The sequence below is a fragment of the Lactuca saligna genome, chromosome 7, assembly GCF_052625555.1.
Source record: "Lactuca saligna cultivar CGN05327 chromosome 7, ASM5262555v1, whole genome shotgun sequence".
In the NCBI taxonomy this organism is placed as follows: Eukaryota; Viridiplantae; Streptophyta; class Magnoliopsida; order Asterales; family Asteraceae; genus Lactuca; species Lactuca saligna.
The window spans coordinates 5,560,933-5,580,483 of record NC_136423.1 but is presented as its reverse complement, the minus strand read 5'-3'; the positions used below and the strand labels follow the sequence as shown (position 1 = coordinate 5,580,483).

The 19,551-nt window shown below is 31.7% G+C and overlaps 2 protein-coding genes across 3 annotated transcripts; both read left to right on the top strand.

Moving 5' to 3' along the window:
- The first annotated feature begins 1,037 nt into the window (after positions 1-1,037).
- On the top strand, positions 1,038-6,038 carry LOC145005825 (two-component response regulator ARR12-like). The gene is made up of 5 exons (XM_078964943.1): positions 1,038-1,302; positions 3,562-3,714; positions 3,903-4,199; positions 4,412-4,488; positions 5,094-6,038. Exons 2-5 carry the CDS (start codon positions 3,582-3,584, stop codon positions 5,949-5,951), a joined length of 1,365 nt encoding a protein of 454 aa, XP_078821069.1. The 5' UTR covers positions 1,038-1,302; positions 3,562-3,581; the 3' UTR covers positions 5,952-6,038.
- A 5,133-nt stretch (positions 6,039-11,171) lies between these two features.
- PFC1 (Ribosomal RNA adenine dimethylase family protein) lies at positions 11,172-14,198 on the top strand. 2 transcript variants are annotated; one of them, XM_078966531.1, is made up of 10 exons: positions 11,172-11,489; positions 12,089-12,238; positions 12,323-12,379; positions 12,463-12,555; positions 12,652-12,747; positions 12,873-12,957; positions 13,062-13,114; positions 13,354-13,437; positions 13,637-13,747; positions 13,867-14,198. In XM_078966531.1, the coding sequence occupies exons 1-10, from the start codon at positions 11,265-11,267 to the stop codon at positions 13,930-13,932; spliced, it is 1,020 nt and encodes a 339-aa protein (XP_078822657.1). In that variant the 5' UTR covers positions 11,172-11,264; the 3' UTR covers positions 13,933-14,198. The 2 variants fall into 2 exon arrangements, 1 of the variants encoding a protein (XP_078822657.1); XR_013663015.1 differs by lacking the exon at positions 13,867-14,198 and having other exon boundaries at positions 13,354-13,535.
- Positions 14,199-19,551: the final 5,353 nt, after the last annotated feature.

The window sequence follows — 19,551 nt, the reverse complement described above, 5'->3', positions numbered from 1 at the left end:
GATATTCAGGGGGGGGGGGGGGGGGGGGGGATCAAGGGATATGTAAACCAGGGATTTGGGGGCGGAGTAGCTATTTCCGCTCCCATTTGATACCGTTAACACCCTTAATTTCTCTAAGACATCATCACAACAGCTTAGTTTTGTTATTCTATGTACACCTTCAATAGTTGTTTTTATCATCTTGTTATTCTAATAATTTTGACTTATAATTAAATTACTCATCTAATGGTTAATTTCGATAGCTTTTTCATGCATTTAACTTATTATTCATTATTTTATCTAAAATGTTTTATAAACTTTCTTGTTTAGTTAGTTATTTATTAAACATATTATACTTTAATATAAAATATTTTGAATTAAGTATATCATTTATAAATTGGTATATAACTATATTATAAATGAAAAACTATGATACAATAATGAAGTATTTAAATAAATAAAGAAAAAATTAGAATATAATTAAGGAGGTAAAACTAAAATATAATAAAAATGGAAATGGTTCAAAAAATTGAATCAATCAAATCTCTTGAGATGCTTATAAAGGCAACTTTTTGTAAACTACCTTAATTTTGGGCGTGTTTGGCACGAAGCTTTTGGAAGCGTTTGGGAGCTTCTAGCTTTTAGTTTTTGACAAAACGTTCTAGTTTAAACAAAAAGCTTCGTTTGACAGTACGAGCGTTTAGCTTTTAGTTTTATCAAAACGCTCCGATTCTAAAAGCTACTTCATGTAGCTTTTAACAAAACGCTCCGGAGCTTTTGAAATCAATTTCCATAATTACCCTTAAAAATATATTTATATACTTTTTTATTTTTAATCAATTGTCCTTTTATGTAATTTTATATATTTCAAAAGCTTCCAGCTCCTTTTGCCAAACATTCATATAACAAATAAAAGCTACAGCTTCCCGCTACTAGCTACACGCTACCCGCTAACCGCTACCCGCTTCCAGCTAACAGCTACTTTTGCCAAACACGCCCTTTGTCTGTATACATTGTAATCCACTGTAGAATCACAATTATTTTTGTGCAATCTTCTTCCCTGTCTTACAGCTCAAATCCCCTTTTTTCATAAACCAATTCCTACGGAGTCATAAATAATAAATGGGATTTGGCGGGAAATTTCGGGGTTTAGTTAAACCCTACCGGCAAATCAGAAGGTTTCCATTTGCTAAGAAACCAAAAGGTTGCAATTGATCAACTGTGCTGGATCGTTCAGCAGTAAACGCAGTTAGAATTCACAATAGGAACCCTGATGTCGGACGTATCGCGATCGTCTTCTTCACCATCAACTGCTTTTCAAAGGTAATGCAGTACTCCTTTTGGGTTATTCATGAATGTAACAATTCATTTAGGATGGGTTTTGCGTTAAGGGTTTGTGTATCTATGTTTTTATTATTATCATTGTGTGTGTGTGTGTGTGTGTGTGTGAAATGGTTGTTCAATTTTGCATGTTTAACTAAATTTGATCTGTATTGTGATTGTAAATGTTGGTATGTTCAGTGTTTTTGGGTATACCATAGTATGCATAAGCAACTGATGATGAAATAGGATAAACACATTGTATTTTACCTTCACAAACTACAATTAGAAGATCAAGATCACTCTGGTTGTGGGATATGATAGGGATGAAGTAATTTGAGGAGGATCTGATGTTGCTTAGCTAGAGTAACTTTCATGTTTTTTATATTTGTTGATGTTTAAGGAAAAGTAACATGAGTTGACACACTCACACAAGGTATTTGCGAAAAGTAGGGGAATAACAACAATAACTTTTTTATCATCTAGAATATCATTGGACATTTCAATGGCTTAGGGGTCAAACTTGGTGGATTGAGGTTGAACACAAAATTGTTTTCCTTTCATGTGAAACTGAAGTGCTCTAGGTGTTTTATATGTCTGTTTTTCCTTTCACCTACTCCATTTTGGGGTATCAACACAAAACAATTGATGAAGATGCCATTTGAGATCATATTAGTCTGAAAGGATGTTAAGAAAGATTATTTTGCATTATCAATACTCAGAATATTGAATCGAGTCTTTACTCCAAACAAGATGCACTAAAACTGGTAGACAACTTGGAATTACTTTTTATTAAGTGAAGATAAAATAGTTCTAAAAAAGTCATCAATAAAAGTTACAAATTATTTTATTTGAGTTGGAGGCATCAGTGGATAAAAACACAAATATTGGAATGAACTACCTCAAATGGAGAATCATCTCATCTATATAATAATTATTAGCTCTAAGAAAAGAACTCAAACGAAGATGCTTAGCAAAAAGACATACTTACAAACTATATATAAAAGATATAATTTTTTCAATAGATGCGAAGAAGAGGGATGACTTTATTGACAATGAGCTTCAAAGGGAGTAAGAATTCTTGAACAATCAATAGGCCTCATCAATATGGCATCTTGTTGTTCACTTTGATAAAACCGTTTGCAACATGAACATTCTCATGTTGGAGATCTTGAGGAACAAAGCAATCAACTATTTTTCTTATCTAGTGTTATGTGTAAGTGTATGGTGTATTTGTATCTATATATGCATGTGTTTATGATGATATATATTATGTATATGCTTTGTGTATGTGTATAAATGTATATAATTTATGTATTTATATGGGCATGTGATTATGTATGTATATGGTTCAAGTTCTTGGCTGTAATGAACATCATAAAATATAATGACAAGCGTGGAATGTTATATCTTTGCTGCTTTTGTATACCAAATACATAAATATATTAACCTTGATTTTTCAATCCAAGTTCTTTTTATATACTTATAAGTTTGGCTTATATTTAATAAAAATTGCAACGTTTTTCCCTTTCTAAATGTCCAATCATAGTTTTATTCTTTCTAGCAACATCTAAAGCTCAAATCACTTATACAAATAGCCAAACAGTTTTATAAAAGTATTTCTTCAATCAAGCATTGCATTCTTTATGGGATACACATACCTAATGTATTAATCCTCCTAGATAGTAGATACACACTCATGTGCTTAATTGTTACTATTTGTTTTTTTTCTCTGTTATCGCTTCTTCTCTATCTTAATTACCCATTTACCCTTGGTATTAATGTTGGACCCACCTCTAATGCATAAAAAACCACCATATTTCCAAATAGCATGCACATATATATATATAAGAACTCAATCCTCTTTGATCTTTCACAAAACATTCCCTCAATGATCTTACGTTCATATTAAGACAATTCTTGTTTTACATTCTCCTTACTCTCTTTCATCAAAAAAATGAGCACAACTAATTCATTTGGAAGATCCACACAATCTATTATAGCGAAAGATATATGCATATTGCTCGTGAATGATGATCATGTTTGTTGTAATATTGTATCCAATATGCTTGATCACTGTCGTTATGAAGGTAATTTTTTGTGATTTTCTCTTTATAGAATCTTATATGATTTGATGCTAATTGTAATTGTATGTTCTTTATTCATAATTTATCTTGATATTCCTTTAGGATATGCAAATTATGAACTTTATGAGTAAAACCTTCATAAAAGAATTAATCTCTTTAACTTTTTTTCTTATAGTTTTTACCTACGAAAAAGAAATGGATGCATTGAGTATAATCCTAGAGAAGAAAGACACTCTGGAAATAATCTTGACAAATGTTCATCGAACGTATGCAAAGAAGTTTGAGATCATTGAGCATATAGAAAAGGAATTTAAACTCCAAATCATTTGTAAGTTTACCTTCCTTTTTTTTTTTTTTTTGCTTCTGTGTTCGTATACCAAATTCTTACTAACTTTTCAGATTTCTTGTTTGGTTTAATATAAAAGTTATTGAAATTTTGAGCCAAGAAAAAAGATTTTGCTAAATAGGTCACATATTTTGTATAAAGAATAACCTGGTTTTATAAAAATGATGTAGTGATGTCACCGGATGTTGATGATATAAAGAAGGTTTCAGAGGGTGGTGGAAATGGTGTAACTGTGTATATATTGAAATCTTTAAGTGTGAAAGAAGTTAATAATCTTTGGGCAAATGCAATGGCACAAGAAAAAAGTAAAAGGGAAATATCATCATCATCATCAGGGAAATCAAGAGTTAAAAGAAAGATAGAAACTGACGAGGAAAATGGAAATGTGGAAAAGAAAACGAGGATTGTTTGGACAAAGGAGATGCATCAAAAGTTCTTGGAAGCCATTGATCAATTAAGGAATGATAGTAAGATAATTCTTCTTGCTTTTGATGCTTTTTCTTGACAAAATTCTATTTTTCTTATTGAGCTTTATGTTCTTCCAACAGCTATTTTCTTACGGGTTGTAATGAGTTTGCCCTTTGTCAAATGATTTTGTTTTAATGATTACTAATTAAGGGCAAATCCGTCATAAAATGCTGTGATTGAATTATATTTATTTCCTTGTTTTGGGATTCAGAAGTTGTTCCAAAGAAGATAGCTGAACTTATGAATGTTCCAGGATTGACAAGAGAAAATGTGGCTAGTCATTTGCAGGTTTGTTCTTCTTCAACCTTCAAAAACTCATTCTCGAGTTTTTTTTTTATCTATACTTTATAATTTTTATAGTTTGAGATTTTATTTGGACAAATAATAAGAAGAAAATTGGAATTTAATTACGCATGCTTCGTTGTGATTACCTGTGAGCATTTAAAACTAGAATATCTTTTGATTAATTACAAGGATTGCGTTTACCACTTATAGAATCTGGAAATATACACAATTAATAGTCATTAAAAATTGAGATTTTGTAGTAAATGACAAGAGTGATTAGCAACATACTTTCATTTATATATGTATAATAGCATCCTACTTGTATCAATTTATATTACAACGTTGTTCTTCCAATTTCTTTTCTGATTAAAAGTTTGAAAAATCGGCCCACTTATGGCATTATTGTACTTCTAGGTTTTTTTTTTGTATGTGTGTTGATATGGCATTATACTTTTGAAAATTGGTTTGTATTTGGAGCATATTGCAATAATTTAGTAGAGTTTTCAAAGTAGAATGTTGTAATAGGAAATAATGAAAGTAAGATGCTATAATAAATAAACAAATCAATGAAAGTACGTTGCTATTTCTTATTTCAAATTCATTTGCAGAAGTATCGGATGTGCATGAAACGAGCTCAAGGAGTGTTTACAAGTTCTCCATATGATCTCACTGACCCTTTCAATCTCAACCCTTCACAAGCAAATTCTCAAGAATCCCATTGGAATCCTTTTCCTTTTCAAATAAGATCAAGAAACACTACTCCAAGCCTATTCAGTTTGAATTTTTACGAATCAAGATTAAGGACATTTCCCGATATGCCCCTACTAAGCAAAATCCAGTTCAAACCCGACCGTAGTTTTAGGGTTTGTGGCGATGAAAAGAAAAACATCCTTTTAAGCATTGAAGACAATAATAATAATAATAATAATAGGATATGCTCGGATTCACATTTTGCTGGTTTTAAATTAGCTAATGATGGAAAGTCTATTCAGTTTGGGCAAAATGGTCATTTTGACGATGGCAGTGTGAATAAGAGTTACATTCAGCAGCATGATTTTTGTCCAGAAATGGGAAATGACGATTCCACCCTTGGGCCAGAAAGAGACGACTGGATGTCTTCCGTGGCCAGTCTTCTAGGTGTTGACGACAGCTTGCCATCCATTTTGACTCAGCAGCAACCACCTACACTGTCTCATCAGAACAAGGTGGCTGCAACCACCATGACTCAGCCGCCGCCATCTGTTGGGCTGCAGTGGAGTGACTGGGCGGAGCCGCCCGGGTTTTCTCCTCAGCAGCCACCACCATCACCACCAGGAAACGAGGTCAATGACAACTTTGAGATTTTTAGTGATTTCATCTCACCGGGTCTTTGTGAATTGGGGAAGGGAATTGATGAGAATGGTGTTGATGCAACTGGGATATGCGGTTTTGATGACTTACTGTTTAATAATCAGGATTTGACTTGATTCAATAGATATGTAGTTTGTTTTGACTTTTTTTGAGACAAATATGTAAATACTAACTTTATATATATTATATTGGTGATTTATGTACACGTGGTGTATTTCCACAGAGTTTTGTCATCATTAATCAACTTGTGTGGATGTAATGTTCTTGTATAATACTCCACGAAAGAAGTTAAACATTACTCATCAGATTAATAACGAAATGATTTGCTTATCAATTTATTTTTGGTTATCTTCCAATTTCTGTAGGGAAATTAAACTATTGTGCACTCACACTTCTTGACTTGTTTATGGCCTATCTTAAATCCTTTTTTTGTACCCTTATGAAACTCAATTACCTAAACTGTTTAATGACATTAAAATCATTAATATTTTTATAGGTGACAATTCTCGATATGACAACACAAGAAAAAAAAAAGTAATAGGTTTGAGTTGAGTTTTTCTAATCCGTCAACCCGTTTATTATACGGTTGTGTTCAGGTTTGCAAATAATTTTGCAGGTTACCCGTTTAATTTATTAGAATAAAAGAAATAAAAAAATGTACTTATTAAATAAAGAAGAGAGAATAAAGTTTAATAAGTAAATATGTCATATTTAGACTTCTTTTCCCTCGGCTGATTTTGCCCTAGGTATAAATCACATATTCAATATTCACGTTCTCGCTACCATTAGTTCTCAATCTTTTACAACTATTCAAACTTCAGTTCAAGCATTCAAGAATCAAGCTATCAAACAATTCAAGATTTGCGCATCAAGTCTTGAGTCTCAAGACTCACGCATCAAGCACTAAAGCTCAATGCATCCATCAAACATTGGATCCACAAACCTGAATCTGACTCAAACAATTGTGATCCACGAACCAATATAATTAAACATGTTACATGGCTTGTGTTCACGAGCTTTCTGACCCCTCAATCCGAACATGACATGATTGCCACACCCAGGGCCGATTCTATCTTTTGCAAAATTAAGCAAGGGCTTAGGGCACCCCAATTTTAAAGTTTATTCTGTTAATTATATATGTATATATGTATTTATTGGGTTTCAAAGACAAGTTGAAGCTTGAACTAATGGTAAAAGTGAGGGTCTTAAATTCAAAATTGTTTTCTTACTTGAAGGGTCCTAATTTTTTGTTTGCTCAGAGCCCCAAATTGGTTGAGCTGACCACCCCTAAATAGTTTATTGCATAAAATAATCAACCAAGTAAGTAAAGAACTAAATGTTAGATAAATCAATGAAAATGATAACAAATAGATCATCAATAGGGATTAAACAAGGCCGAGGGGTACTTGAAGGCATCCTATGAAATGGTTATTTGGCAACTGATTCGATATAAAGTTTAGTTCTTATAAAAAAAAATGTTCAAATGGATTTTTGATGGACTATGGGTTTTATAGAACCTCTATTCTAATAAGAGAATAGTTTTATTCTCCTTTTGACATGTGTCATCGTATGAAGCTTTTTAATTAATACATATTTTATTCCCCTTTTCCCATGTGTCATCATATTATTACTCTTAATTAATGCATGTCACATGTCAACCTATTTATTCTTCATTTCAAATTTCAAAATTTAAAATTTTCACCATAATTAAATTAAATTAATAACAATAGAATAAAAATTACTACAAATTATAAATTGATATAATTTTACATATTTATTTAAATCAATGATTATAATTTTATATAACTAAAAAATATCTTAATTAATAATATATTTAAAATAATTTATTTAAAATAATTTTAAGTTTTTACTATAAAAGTTTAATAAATTTTATAACCGTGGTTCCCACGGGTTGTAAACTAGTCTCTAATAAAAGCTTAATTTAATTAAAAATTATGGAATACTCAACATGTGTTTGTAATGATATTTGCTTTTTTAATACGTAATATGAAATACTCGAGGTCGTTTTGTTTACTCGACTTTTTATATTGCCAAATTATTTTTGATTGTTTTAATGGAGCATATTATAAAAGATTTCTAAATTTTGATAATTGTAATTTAGAAAATAAACTAGATTATGACTCGTGTTAAACGCGCGAAATATAAATTAAATACATATAAGATTAATAGGTGGCTTTATCTTAGGTTGAATTTTAATAAAAAAAATGTTAGTTAGATTCATTTTTAGAGTTTTTAACCAAACTTATTAGATAAAAATATTTAATATTTATATTAGAGCAATTTGGTTTTTTAGTACAGTAATTTTTAACATAAATGATCTAGGTGATCTTTGTTTTATCACAACATAATGCGACTTGTTGTTTAAAACATGTTGTGTAGTAGTTTTATGAATTGATTTTGTTCGGTGTACCAACCCCATGGAGGCTTATATGACTCTTTTCATATTAGCTCTGTAAAACAAAAAACAACAATAAGTTATTACACGTACCAACAACATTAAATTCTGCAAAGAAATTCGATAAACATTACAAATAAAGTGAATTGTCATAACCATAAACATCAAATTCAGACATTGTAATTTGGTCGATTTCAAAGTATTTTTTCCTTATAAAAATTAAATTATGATTTTTCAAGCTACACCCAATCACATATACATATCTTCCGATCAAATAAATTATTACAAAAAAACATGTTATGAACAAAAATATAATATTAGTTTCATAATTTGCTAAAGGTTAACACTAATAAATAACAATGAACTTTCACAAATCTTGCATTTTGGTCACTACATCCAACTAACAATTAAAATTTGGTTTAGAGGATTGAGTCATGAAGTGCATCCATGACTTCTTGTAGCTGAATTTTGGAAAATATTAAGACCTACTAAGATATGAAGGAATGGTCTGTGAGGCCACAGTTGGTTTCTATAGGGCAATACAAATTCAAAATCGCCAGCACATGTCTTTCTTACCTGCTTCAATTATCAAATTTAGATCAAACTTGTCAAAATCAAATTATAAAAAAAATAATAAAAAAAAATAACCAGATATGTAACCTAACAATCGAACAACATATTTTTCATTGAAATAAATATCATAAATCTACAATTTAGATTTTATATATTATTCTTAAATTATATATATTACATTTTCATCTTTATTGGTCACTAACACCTATTTCTATCGTATTGTTGTGACACACATCTATATTGAAAATAAGAGAAATAACTATAAAGGAAAATGTTGACAAAGTGATACTTCATTGAAAACACAACAAAATTCTTCATAAAGTTGCTAGGATTCTTCTATAGACCGCTAGAAGGTCTATATAGTCACAACCGGTGTGGCATCTATGAGAATGCACCACTTAAAATAATAGTTTTGATTAATGTAAGTGAAAAAAATCATTTAGAATGCTTACCGGTTGTGATTGTTTCCACTTGGATGTGAACATTAATATTCTTATAGAGAAATGAAACTGCAAATGAACCATACATAGTGAAATCAACAAACATGACAACACAAAAAGAGGCCTAACTTAGCATATAACAAAATATCCAACAAATTTCAAAATTTTAAGGTTTAGTTGAACAATTTTTTCAATTTATCAGAATTTTATTTTATTACAACCTTATATGAGTAATCAATAATCTAAATCAAGTGAAAGAAGTAATTGTTCATTTAAATCCAAATTACAATATTGTGAAATTGCATATAATTTACATGACTGATTTGTATGATTACCTATGTATGCTGATTATATGCTAGACCGGTAGATCTGTATGATTACATATACTTATTGGTTATATGTTTATTTGTTGTATATGTCGACATGGTGTGAGTTGGTGGCAATCTAGTTGGGAGACTATGGGCGAATGAGGCAATCCATTCGGGAGACTATAGGCCAGGGGCAATCCAGTAGGGAGATTGTGGGCCAATAGGCAATCCAGTCGGGAGACTGTGGGCTAAGGTATTCCAGTTGAGAGACTGTGCACCCAACATGCAATATGTGTATCTGTTTTGGTTGTGTGTGGTACATTAGGGGAACTTACTAAGCTTTGACTTACAATTTGATTTTATGGTTTCAGGTACTTAAGAGTAGGGCTGTAAACGAACTGAACGTTCGGTGAACCGTTCGTGAACTGTTCGGCGGGAAGTTTGTTTATGTTCATTTATTTAATAAATGAACGAACATGAACAAAAATTATCGTTCGTATAGTTAAATGAACGAACATGAACAATGGTCTCGTTCGTTCATTTATGTTCGTGAACATTCGTTTACGATGTTCATTTATGTTCGTTTATGTTCGTTCGTTTAAGTTTATTTATATTCATGTATATTCAATTACTTTCTACTATATTGCTATATTATATGTTCGTTTATGTTCATATATGTTTAATTGTGTTTTTTTTATCTTTGTTCGTTTATGTTCGTTTAGCATGTTCACGAACATAAATGAACGAACATGAACAAAGTAATTTGTTAAACGAACGAACATGAACAAGAAAATCTCGTTCGTTTATCCGTTCGTGTTCGTTTGTTGTTCGGCTAACTTAAATGAACGAACATGAACAAGACCTTGTTCGTGTTCGTTTGGTTCGTTTACAGCCCTACTTAAGAGGACATGGGCAAAGCGAAGGCCTGATCGTGCACATCATCCTAGACTTCTATATGTTTTATGATTTTGGGATACTCTAATATGTGGTTGTGACTTTTGGAATCTTGTTTTTGTAAAACTTATGAATTTGAATGGTTTTAAGAATTGAAATTTTTTGTCATGATTTTAGGATGTTACACAACGATTACAATTTTTATCGATTAAAGTAACAACGAACACCGTCATTGTCATTGCCACGTCTAACTAATAGCCTATTATAGTATTTTTTTTTCTCAAACCATAATTTCAACCACATATATCTTTACCAATTAAAATGGCAAGGTCACAAAAACACTATGACATCGTTGATGGTTGTCGTTTTTGTTTGAAAAAAATGATTACAATAGGGTCTTAGTTAGATGTGGCAAGTGGAATGACTGTGTGCATTATTATTTTAATCGATAAAAATCGTAATCATTGATATTTTAAATCAAACTAAAATGTTGGTTATACAAATAAAAGTTTAGTGGCCTAAAGAACAAATTTTGTGTTATTGATTGTAATTTTAAATCATTTTCCCATTTATATATATATTGTTTTTTTTTTGTGACATTAATCTAGAGTAATTGTTATTTTTCATACAAATAAATTCTTTTTTTTTAGTCATTAATTCTGAAATTTCTCTAAATAAGTGACTTCAAATGTCATTAACTGCATTAACAGCTTAACATGGGAGTTGGGACGGGTTGATAACTATTATTATTCTTCTCTCAAATTCGTTCAATCCGACCAAGTTTTCTGGGCGAAGACGATGACTCTTCTGCTACAAAATCTCCCGTCAGTGCCTTCATCTGCTCTTCCCCTTCACTACACAAGATCCCACTCTGTTTTGTGTGGTGTATCAAGTAGTAACACTGATAAACCTAGAATCAAACCCAAAATAACCAGAATCAAAGTCAAAGAACCCGACGACTACCATTCAACTCTCAAAGCTCTCAACTCCAAAGGCCGTACCCCTCGGAAAGCCCTTGGCCAGGTGATTTTCTTGAATTTTGGGTGTATTTTGCTATGCATTTTTGTGCTTGCAAAGAACGGTTTATTAGACTGCTGTCGACCACTAAAACGACGGAAATTATGCTAGCAACAAAGTTTTTTGTTATGTTAGAGCAAATTTCGATACTCGTTTTCAGTTTCTTTGGGTGAATAAGTACGTGATGTGCATTTATTTTTTTGTGGGAATTTCGTCGAACAGTTGGTGGGCTGTGTTGATTGTAGTAGAAAAGCTACATTTTGAATCTTTGAAATCGAATGGCTAGCTACCCAAGATACGAAATGCTTTGATTAAAGCTCTTGTAGGAAATTTTAAGCACAAATCCTTTCTTTTCTGACAGGAATTGATTGCATTAGTTACAATGGTGAAGCTCTTGTAAAGATAAGATTCTTAAACGTGATTGAGTTTTAGAACAAGTTATGACAAGGTGAACGTAGTTGAGAGTTATTAGTATAAGGAAATCAATCTGAAAACTGTTTGGGTTTACACCAAAGTGTCAGCCTTGGGTTATCTATTATTTTAAAATGGAGAGAGTGATAGTTAATAGTTAAGTAGTTGTTAATGTTTTGTTTATATGCATGCAGCATTACATGGTAAACAATGAAGTAAATGAGCAGCTTGTTGATGCTGCAAATGTGGGTGATGGTGATGTGGTGCTTGAAATCGGTCCAGGAACTGGTTCTCTCACCAATGTTCTTGTTGAATCTGGTGCAACTATTCTTGCGATTGAAAAGGTTTTTCCTTTTTGATCTTTTAATCACATAATAAAGTAACATTTCAATATCTCATTTTTCATCTTTGTAATGTGTATTGTGTAGGATCCTTACATGGCTGCACTTGTAGCAGAACGCTTCGCAAGTACACACCGTGTGAAGGTAACAAACACATTTATTTACTTATGTTTGTTTTTTTTTCTTAAATAAGTTAAACTCTACCTTAATGTTCACATTTGTTGAAGGTGATACAAGAAGATTTTACAAGATGCCACCTCAGATCACATTTGTCATCATTCATGGGAAGTAATTCCTCAGATTCAAAGCCATACGCAAAGGTCAAAAACTTGTTCTCTATGCTTGAATACATCCTATATTCTCCTTGCGGGTGTTTTTTTTTTTTTTTTTGACAAAATAAGTTACTGTTTTTGCAGGTAGTTGCGAATATACCTTTTAATATAAGTAGTGATGTAGTTAAACAGCTTCTTCCAATGGGCGATGTATTCTCAGAAGTGGTATTATTGCTCCAGGTTTGTATTTTTCTTTCATGTCATTCATGTGATATTTTTGTTTTATAATAGAGAGAGAGAGAGAGAGAGAGAGAGAGAGAGAGAGGATGTTTTTTGTGGTATGATTTTGTGATTGAATTGAACAGGAGGAAGCTGCTTTGCGCATGGTGGATGCATCCTTGAGGACATCCGAGTATCGACCCATCAATATCTTCATAAACTTCTATTCAGGTAACACAAGTGTTCATATGAAAACCAAAATAAAAAGGAGAACATTGACCTAATTTTGGAGATTTTAGGGTGGAATACTTTTTCATCTTTCTTTTTTCCTGCAGATCCTGAATATAAATTTAAGGTCCCAAGAGAAAACTTCTTTCCTCAACCCAAAGTAAGCAATCTTTTGACTCTATTTAGTTACTTATTAAGTAATTAATAAGAAACCATCACTCTACAAAATCATACACAGTTACAGCTATCTTATGCAAGATGTGAGTCACTGTTATTGGAGATTCGTAAAGTCACTGTTATTTTACTACATACACAATTTTACAAGGACTAGATAATCAATAGTCACTCACTCCCCATATAAATTCTCATTAACAAAATTAATTATTATTATATTTATAGGTGGATGCAGCTGTTGTTGTGTTTAGACTGAAGCAAGAAGTAGATTATCCCCAAGTTTCATCAACCAAGACCTTCTTTTCAATGGTTTCTACTTGTCAATTTTTCATTTTTCCACTACTCATATCATAAAGGGTCCCTCCCATTCTATTGATCTAAAGTCAAGATGGGACCTGAAAAATGTGGTATATCATTATTATTATTAGATCTTGAAAAAAACTTGATCAAGATCCTCAATCAAATATATTCTCATATGTCATAAATGTGGGGTATTTTTATTTTTTAGGTTAATTCTGCATTCAATGGGAAGCGTAAGATGTTGCGTAAATCACTCCAACACATCACATCATCCCTTGAGATTGAGGAAGCACTTGTAAATATTGGTCTCCCAGCTACTGTAACTATTATTCTCTTCTTGCTATCTTTTGTTTTTGGGAGAAATTTTTAGAAAAACTCCCTATATTTTTTTAATCCTAAAACAAATTTTTTTTACACAAGGATTGTTTATTAATGCAGTCAAGGCCAGAAGAACTCACACCACAAGATTTTGTAAAGTTGCATAATTTGATCGAGTATTCATAACACATTATAATTATAGGAGATATCTTTTGAGTATATGTAGGAAAATTGTACTTGGAAAGTATTCTCATCTGTGAAGAATGCAGTGTTAGAAATGGTGATGTATAAGTGTTTCTTTCTTAACTTTCAAGAAACCATAGTTGAGATTTGACCATTCTTATTGTAAAAAGAAACTGTTGTAAGTTGTAACCATCCATGCATTGTTTGTTTGAGAATTGAGACTTAATAATGTGGCTTAAACATTAGCCATATATCATCTTTCTTTTTAATCTGATATTTGCATTTCAACAGTTGAACTTGTGGTTTTTCCAATCATTATTATCATTTATAATAATTTTACAACCAATACACCTTGGTTTGAAATAATTCGTTGGTTAACATTGGTAAACCTATTTTAACATGTAAGAACACACTTTTAAGGTGCTGTACAATGTGCTTTCAAGCATGTACCATATTCCCAAATTATATGTTTCCATAGCTAAAGAGTTTTGTAATACACTCTTCAAGCTTGAATAACTGGAAAAAAATAAATAAAACAATTTCGATTTTAATATGACTATAAAACGTATACACATCAAATTTTGTTGTGGTTGCGTACATATTCGCATGTTTACCGGCTCCTACTCAGTTTTAATGGAAAAGGTAACGAATCAAACCTAAATCGTTGAGGATTCAGCAATGGATATTTTGTGAAGAGAATCCAATCAGTTTTGTCTATTGTTTTATCATATGCAAACTACTTTTACTTAAATTATTTTTTGTTTATTAAGTCAAGATTTATTGGATTACATTTTTTTGGACACTGTCGAGGCTAAAATCAAGAGCATTCCATTATCGATTCATCTCTCCCATTTTCCATTCCCGAGTCATCGGTTTTCAGGTGACATGTTTTCCAATTCTGTCTCTCTTTTTTTCATCTGTTTGGCCCAATTTTATTGATTTGCTCTTGCATTTGTTGTTGCATGTGATTTCTTCTTTGGCCGATGTTACCGTTTGAAAATGTTTGCTCATTTGCATGCCAACAGTTTGATGAAATGCTTGGTTCATTTGATACGGAAAGAAATCACATTTGGTTGGGTTTTTTTCATTTTTTTTTTTCTTTGTTACTTTAATTTCTACAAGCGATTTTAAGCTTTCATTGTTCCTTATACTGTACAATCATGGTAACCAAACTCAAAGGGATTTTCAAATTCATCTGTATGGGTGATTGAAAGGGTATATATCATCTCTCAATGATGCTATTTACTGCTCTTTATAATACAAAGCTTTAAATAACACCATACTTTCATGTGTTCTTCATAATAACATCCTACTTTTATATATTCATACATTCACATCTTACTTTTTTCATACCAGATGGTCGTCATATAATATAATATTATTTTTTGCAGATTAAAATCTCTAGGAGGTTGCTGGAAAAGGTTATAGATGTATTCTCATTTTCACTATGAAAACGTATCCAATGGTCTCGCATTTTAACTAAACAAACATATTATCAACATTTATGTCAGGTTGAATGCTCTATCAAGTTGTGTTTTTTTTCTATTCTCAAGATTTAGATAATTGTCATTAAATAAAACAAACTGATTATCCAAAATAGTTTGATTAAGTAATACTTGATAATCAACTGGATTGTCAATTTATTGGGTATGTTTTTAAAACAAGGAAAATGTAAACGACAATTGCTTTCTAAAGTTCGAAAAGGAAAGTACATGTACATAAGCTTGGAATGTAGTGTCATTGCTTCGAAAAAGAAGATTATTTTACATATTTTGAAAAGTAGGATGCTATTCCACGTTTTTTTTTAAAAGGTTTTATTTCAAAATTGAAAAGTAAGTTGATGTTCCAAACCTTTGAATTTACTTACCGATCTATGTAATTTGTAGGGGGCCACACACCAATCAAAAAGAAGGAAGGATAAATAATGATTAGATTATTTTTTTTTCCTCTTGGTACAAGTAGACTCAAGGAGCATGAGCTAATTAGCTTTAATTTGTCGTTAGTGATTTTTTTATTCTTTTATGAGCTTTGGTTAGCTTCAAGTAAACCATGAGTTCATTTGCTATAGTTTGTTGTTACCTTCGTGTAAGTGCATTTAGAAAACCAAGAGTTCACACTCTTGCCTTTGTGGGGATTGGAGATTGATAAGGTATTTTGGTTGTTTTTATGTGTAATATAACGATTAACTAATAATTTCAAAATCAAATGGTTAAGAATTATGAATAAATTACATAATTTTATTGTGCTTGTTGTGAATATAAAAGTACCTTATTTTATTAAAGAAAGAAGTTAAGTTTTTTCATTTAAACATATTTATTCCTTTCTACTTGGCCTTATTTTTTCAAAGACATAACTTTAATAAAGTTTTAAAAAACTTATAGACACTCAGACTAATTGCTACTAATTGCTAAAATATATCTTAGGTCTATGATAGCCAAGTACATAAGCATATTTTAATTCAACAAAACTCTATTTGAGGTAGCCACAAAAAATAAAAATTAAAAATTAAAAAATTGTTTGAACCTATAACTTTCATTAAAGGATGATATAAAGTTTTAAAAAACTTGGAACACAATGAACAAAGGAAGATTATGTTAACATTTTGACAATTTTACTTACTATTTTGATTAATTTACTATCTATCATTTTATAATTGAACATGGATCAAAAGTTTAATTTCTTGAACTAATAATTATCCGTAAAAAGAAAACTATTAATTGCCTAAATGAAATTATTTATATATAAAAAAACAATTTCAACCCCTCCTACATTCCGCTAAAAGAAAACTAACATTATATTAAATTCAAAAAAAAATAATAATAATAAACTATTAGATCAATAAATTTAAGTATTACCCATCGAACCTTATAATAAAAAGAGTAAATTACTGTAATCATCTCTATGGTTTGATCAAAATTACGCGTTTGGTCCTCAGCTTTTTTTTGCACTCGGATCGTCCCTATGTTTGATTTTGTTGCATTTTTCATCCCCATAGTTTGGTCAAAATTGCATGTTTGGTCCCTAACTCTATGTATGTAAGAGATGAAAAACGCAACAAAATCAAACCATATGGACGATTTGAGTGCAAAAAAAAAAAAGTTAGGGACCAAACGTATAATTTTAACCAAACCATAGGGACCATTTAAGTAATTTACTCTAATAAAAAAGAACATAATTTTATTTTAAACCAAAAAACAATAAACTTTTTATTTTTAACCAAAGGAATAGTATATTAATCATCGCCCAAAACAAATATTCTCAAAAGAAAACTAATGGTCTCCCATAAACTATTTGTAATTTATTTTAGACAAAATTGCAAAAAAATCCCTATGATATACATTTTTTTGGGGTTTTAGTTCAAATCCTAACTTTTTTGGATTTGTGGTCCTTTTGACCATGTTTGTTTGTGATTTTGGTCCCTTAAAAAATTGAAAAGACTAAAATGCCCTTTTCAATATAGTTTTTATGTTTTTTCATTTTAATTTAAAGAAAAAATAAAATAATTAATGAATTTGGGCCTCTCTCTCTCTCTCTCTCTCTCTCTCTCTCTCTCTCTCTCTCCCCAGTAAAAATGGCTCAAGCTTTAGTCAGTATGACTGCTAAGCGATACTGAAAAAAGTATTGTCTTTAGCTGCTGCTGAAATTGCGATTGCTTGGGGTTACGAAGAAAAGTTGACCACCCTTCACACTACCTTGGACCTGATTCGTGCCAAGTTACGTGATGCAGAGAGACAAAAGGGAACAGAAGCTGTGATGGTGTGGCTGAAACAGCTCACACATGTGGTCAATGAAGCCGGTGATGTGTTGGATGAGATTCATTATGAAATGCTGAGGCGTGAGGTGAAGAAACCCTGAAGCTGTCTGGCTGTTTTCTCAAGCAATTCAGTTGGAGAGTTGGTGCATCTTAGGTATCTTGATTTGTCATGTACCAAAATCAAAGTTCTTCCGAAATCTATTGTTAAACTTTACCATTTGCAAACTCTGAAGCTGTCTGGCTGTTTTCTCAAGCAATTGCCTCGAAGCATAAGCAAGTTGATAAGCTTGCGCCATTTGATGTATACAGGATTTTTGATACTTCTAGGGCACAAACCCATACGTAACGTGGGGCGATTGACTTCTCTAAGAAAGAACATTGCCTGATTTTAGAGTGGGTCGAGAGAAAAGATGTCAAATTTCAGAGCTAGGTCCTTTGATTTGAAGCACCTAGCTGGAGAGCTTCATATTAGCAATTTATGTCAGGTTCATTTTCGTTGGAGTGAGTACAGAGTTGTCAACCAAAATGACAAAGATGTATTGGAAGGCCTGCAACCCCATGGAAATTTAAGAAGCCTGTCAATTGTAAACTTTTACAATGACAGTTTTCCAGAATGGGTGACTAGGATGGCAACCAACATTGAAGGGAAATGGACACCCCTTCACAAGCTCGTGAAGATCAAAAGTATCTGGATGTAACAACTGTGCCAATCTTCCAACACCTACCATTTCTTCGGGATCTTGAGTTGGAGAATATCATGCACCACATGACATGCTTAAGCAGTTGTTTAGGCCAAGGCGACAATTTTAATACTGGATCAATGTCTCCATCGTTAAGATCCTTCCAACTATCACATATGAGAAGACTGGAAAAGTGGATAGATACAGCAACAAGCAGCTCAACAGTGTTATCACCCGTTCTCGAGAAGTTGTGCATTCAACATTGCCAAAAGATCATTCACTTAGATGAATGTCATCCCCATCCTCTTGTTTCCTTATACATATACGGCTGCTACAATCTGGTGTCCATTAAGAGCATCCAAGGCCTTACAACTCTTGAATCTTTAAAAATTGACGCTTGTCCTAGTCTTTTAGAAATCCCCTATTTGCAGAACTTCGAGCATCATCCTTTAAAGTCTCGACCATAAGCCACATTTGTGTTGAATGGTTTGTCTAAGAGCCTGAAATTTCACATTGGTATGTTCATACACCAAGTGAATCTCTAATTAGAACATAAAAAACCTTAACTTTGTGATTAGGGCTTTTTATCTGCGTAATGAAAGAGGAAGGGGATAGGAGATGGAATCAATAAAAATCTAATTAGCATTTGGCGGTAGGTATCATTTAATTAGGGGCTATTAAATTAATTAGAGATTAAAGAAGAATATGTGAATTTACAGATTTACCCTCACCTGAACAAAGGTCATAAACGGCTCTTAAGCCTTTGGACCCATTCACAACAAATGAAACCTTTTTGAGCACCGGTGTAACTCCAAAACATTTTGGACCAAACTTGCAATTTTGTCTACCCAGCTGTTGTTGAAACTGGATATGAGAACGTGTTACTAGTGTAGTGTAGTGTGTTAATACTTAATAGTGTAGTGTTACTACTTCTAAATTACCTTTTACCCGTATTACATTATGGGTTAAACTACACATGTGAAATCGTTTTAAACATGATTTTGATTCAATGTGCAAGAAAATGACTTTCTTTTTGGGAAAGATGACCTTTTTATTCATCACGTTCTTGTTATATGGACTAGAAGAGTAAGGCTATCTACTTATCATGTATTCATGTATTCTTTTTTTTTTTTTTAGTATATTTTTACCCCAAACATGTTATTTTTTTACCAACATGAGTAATGGAAA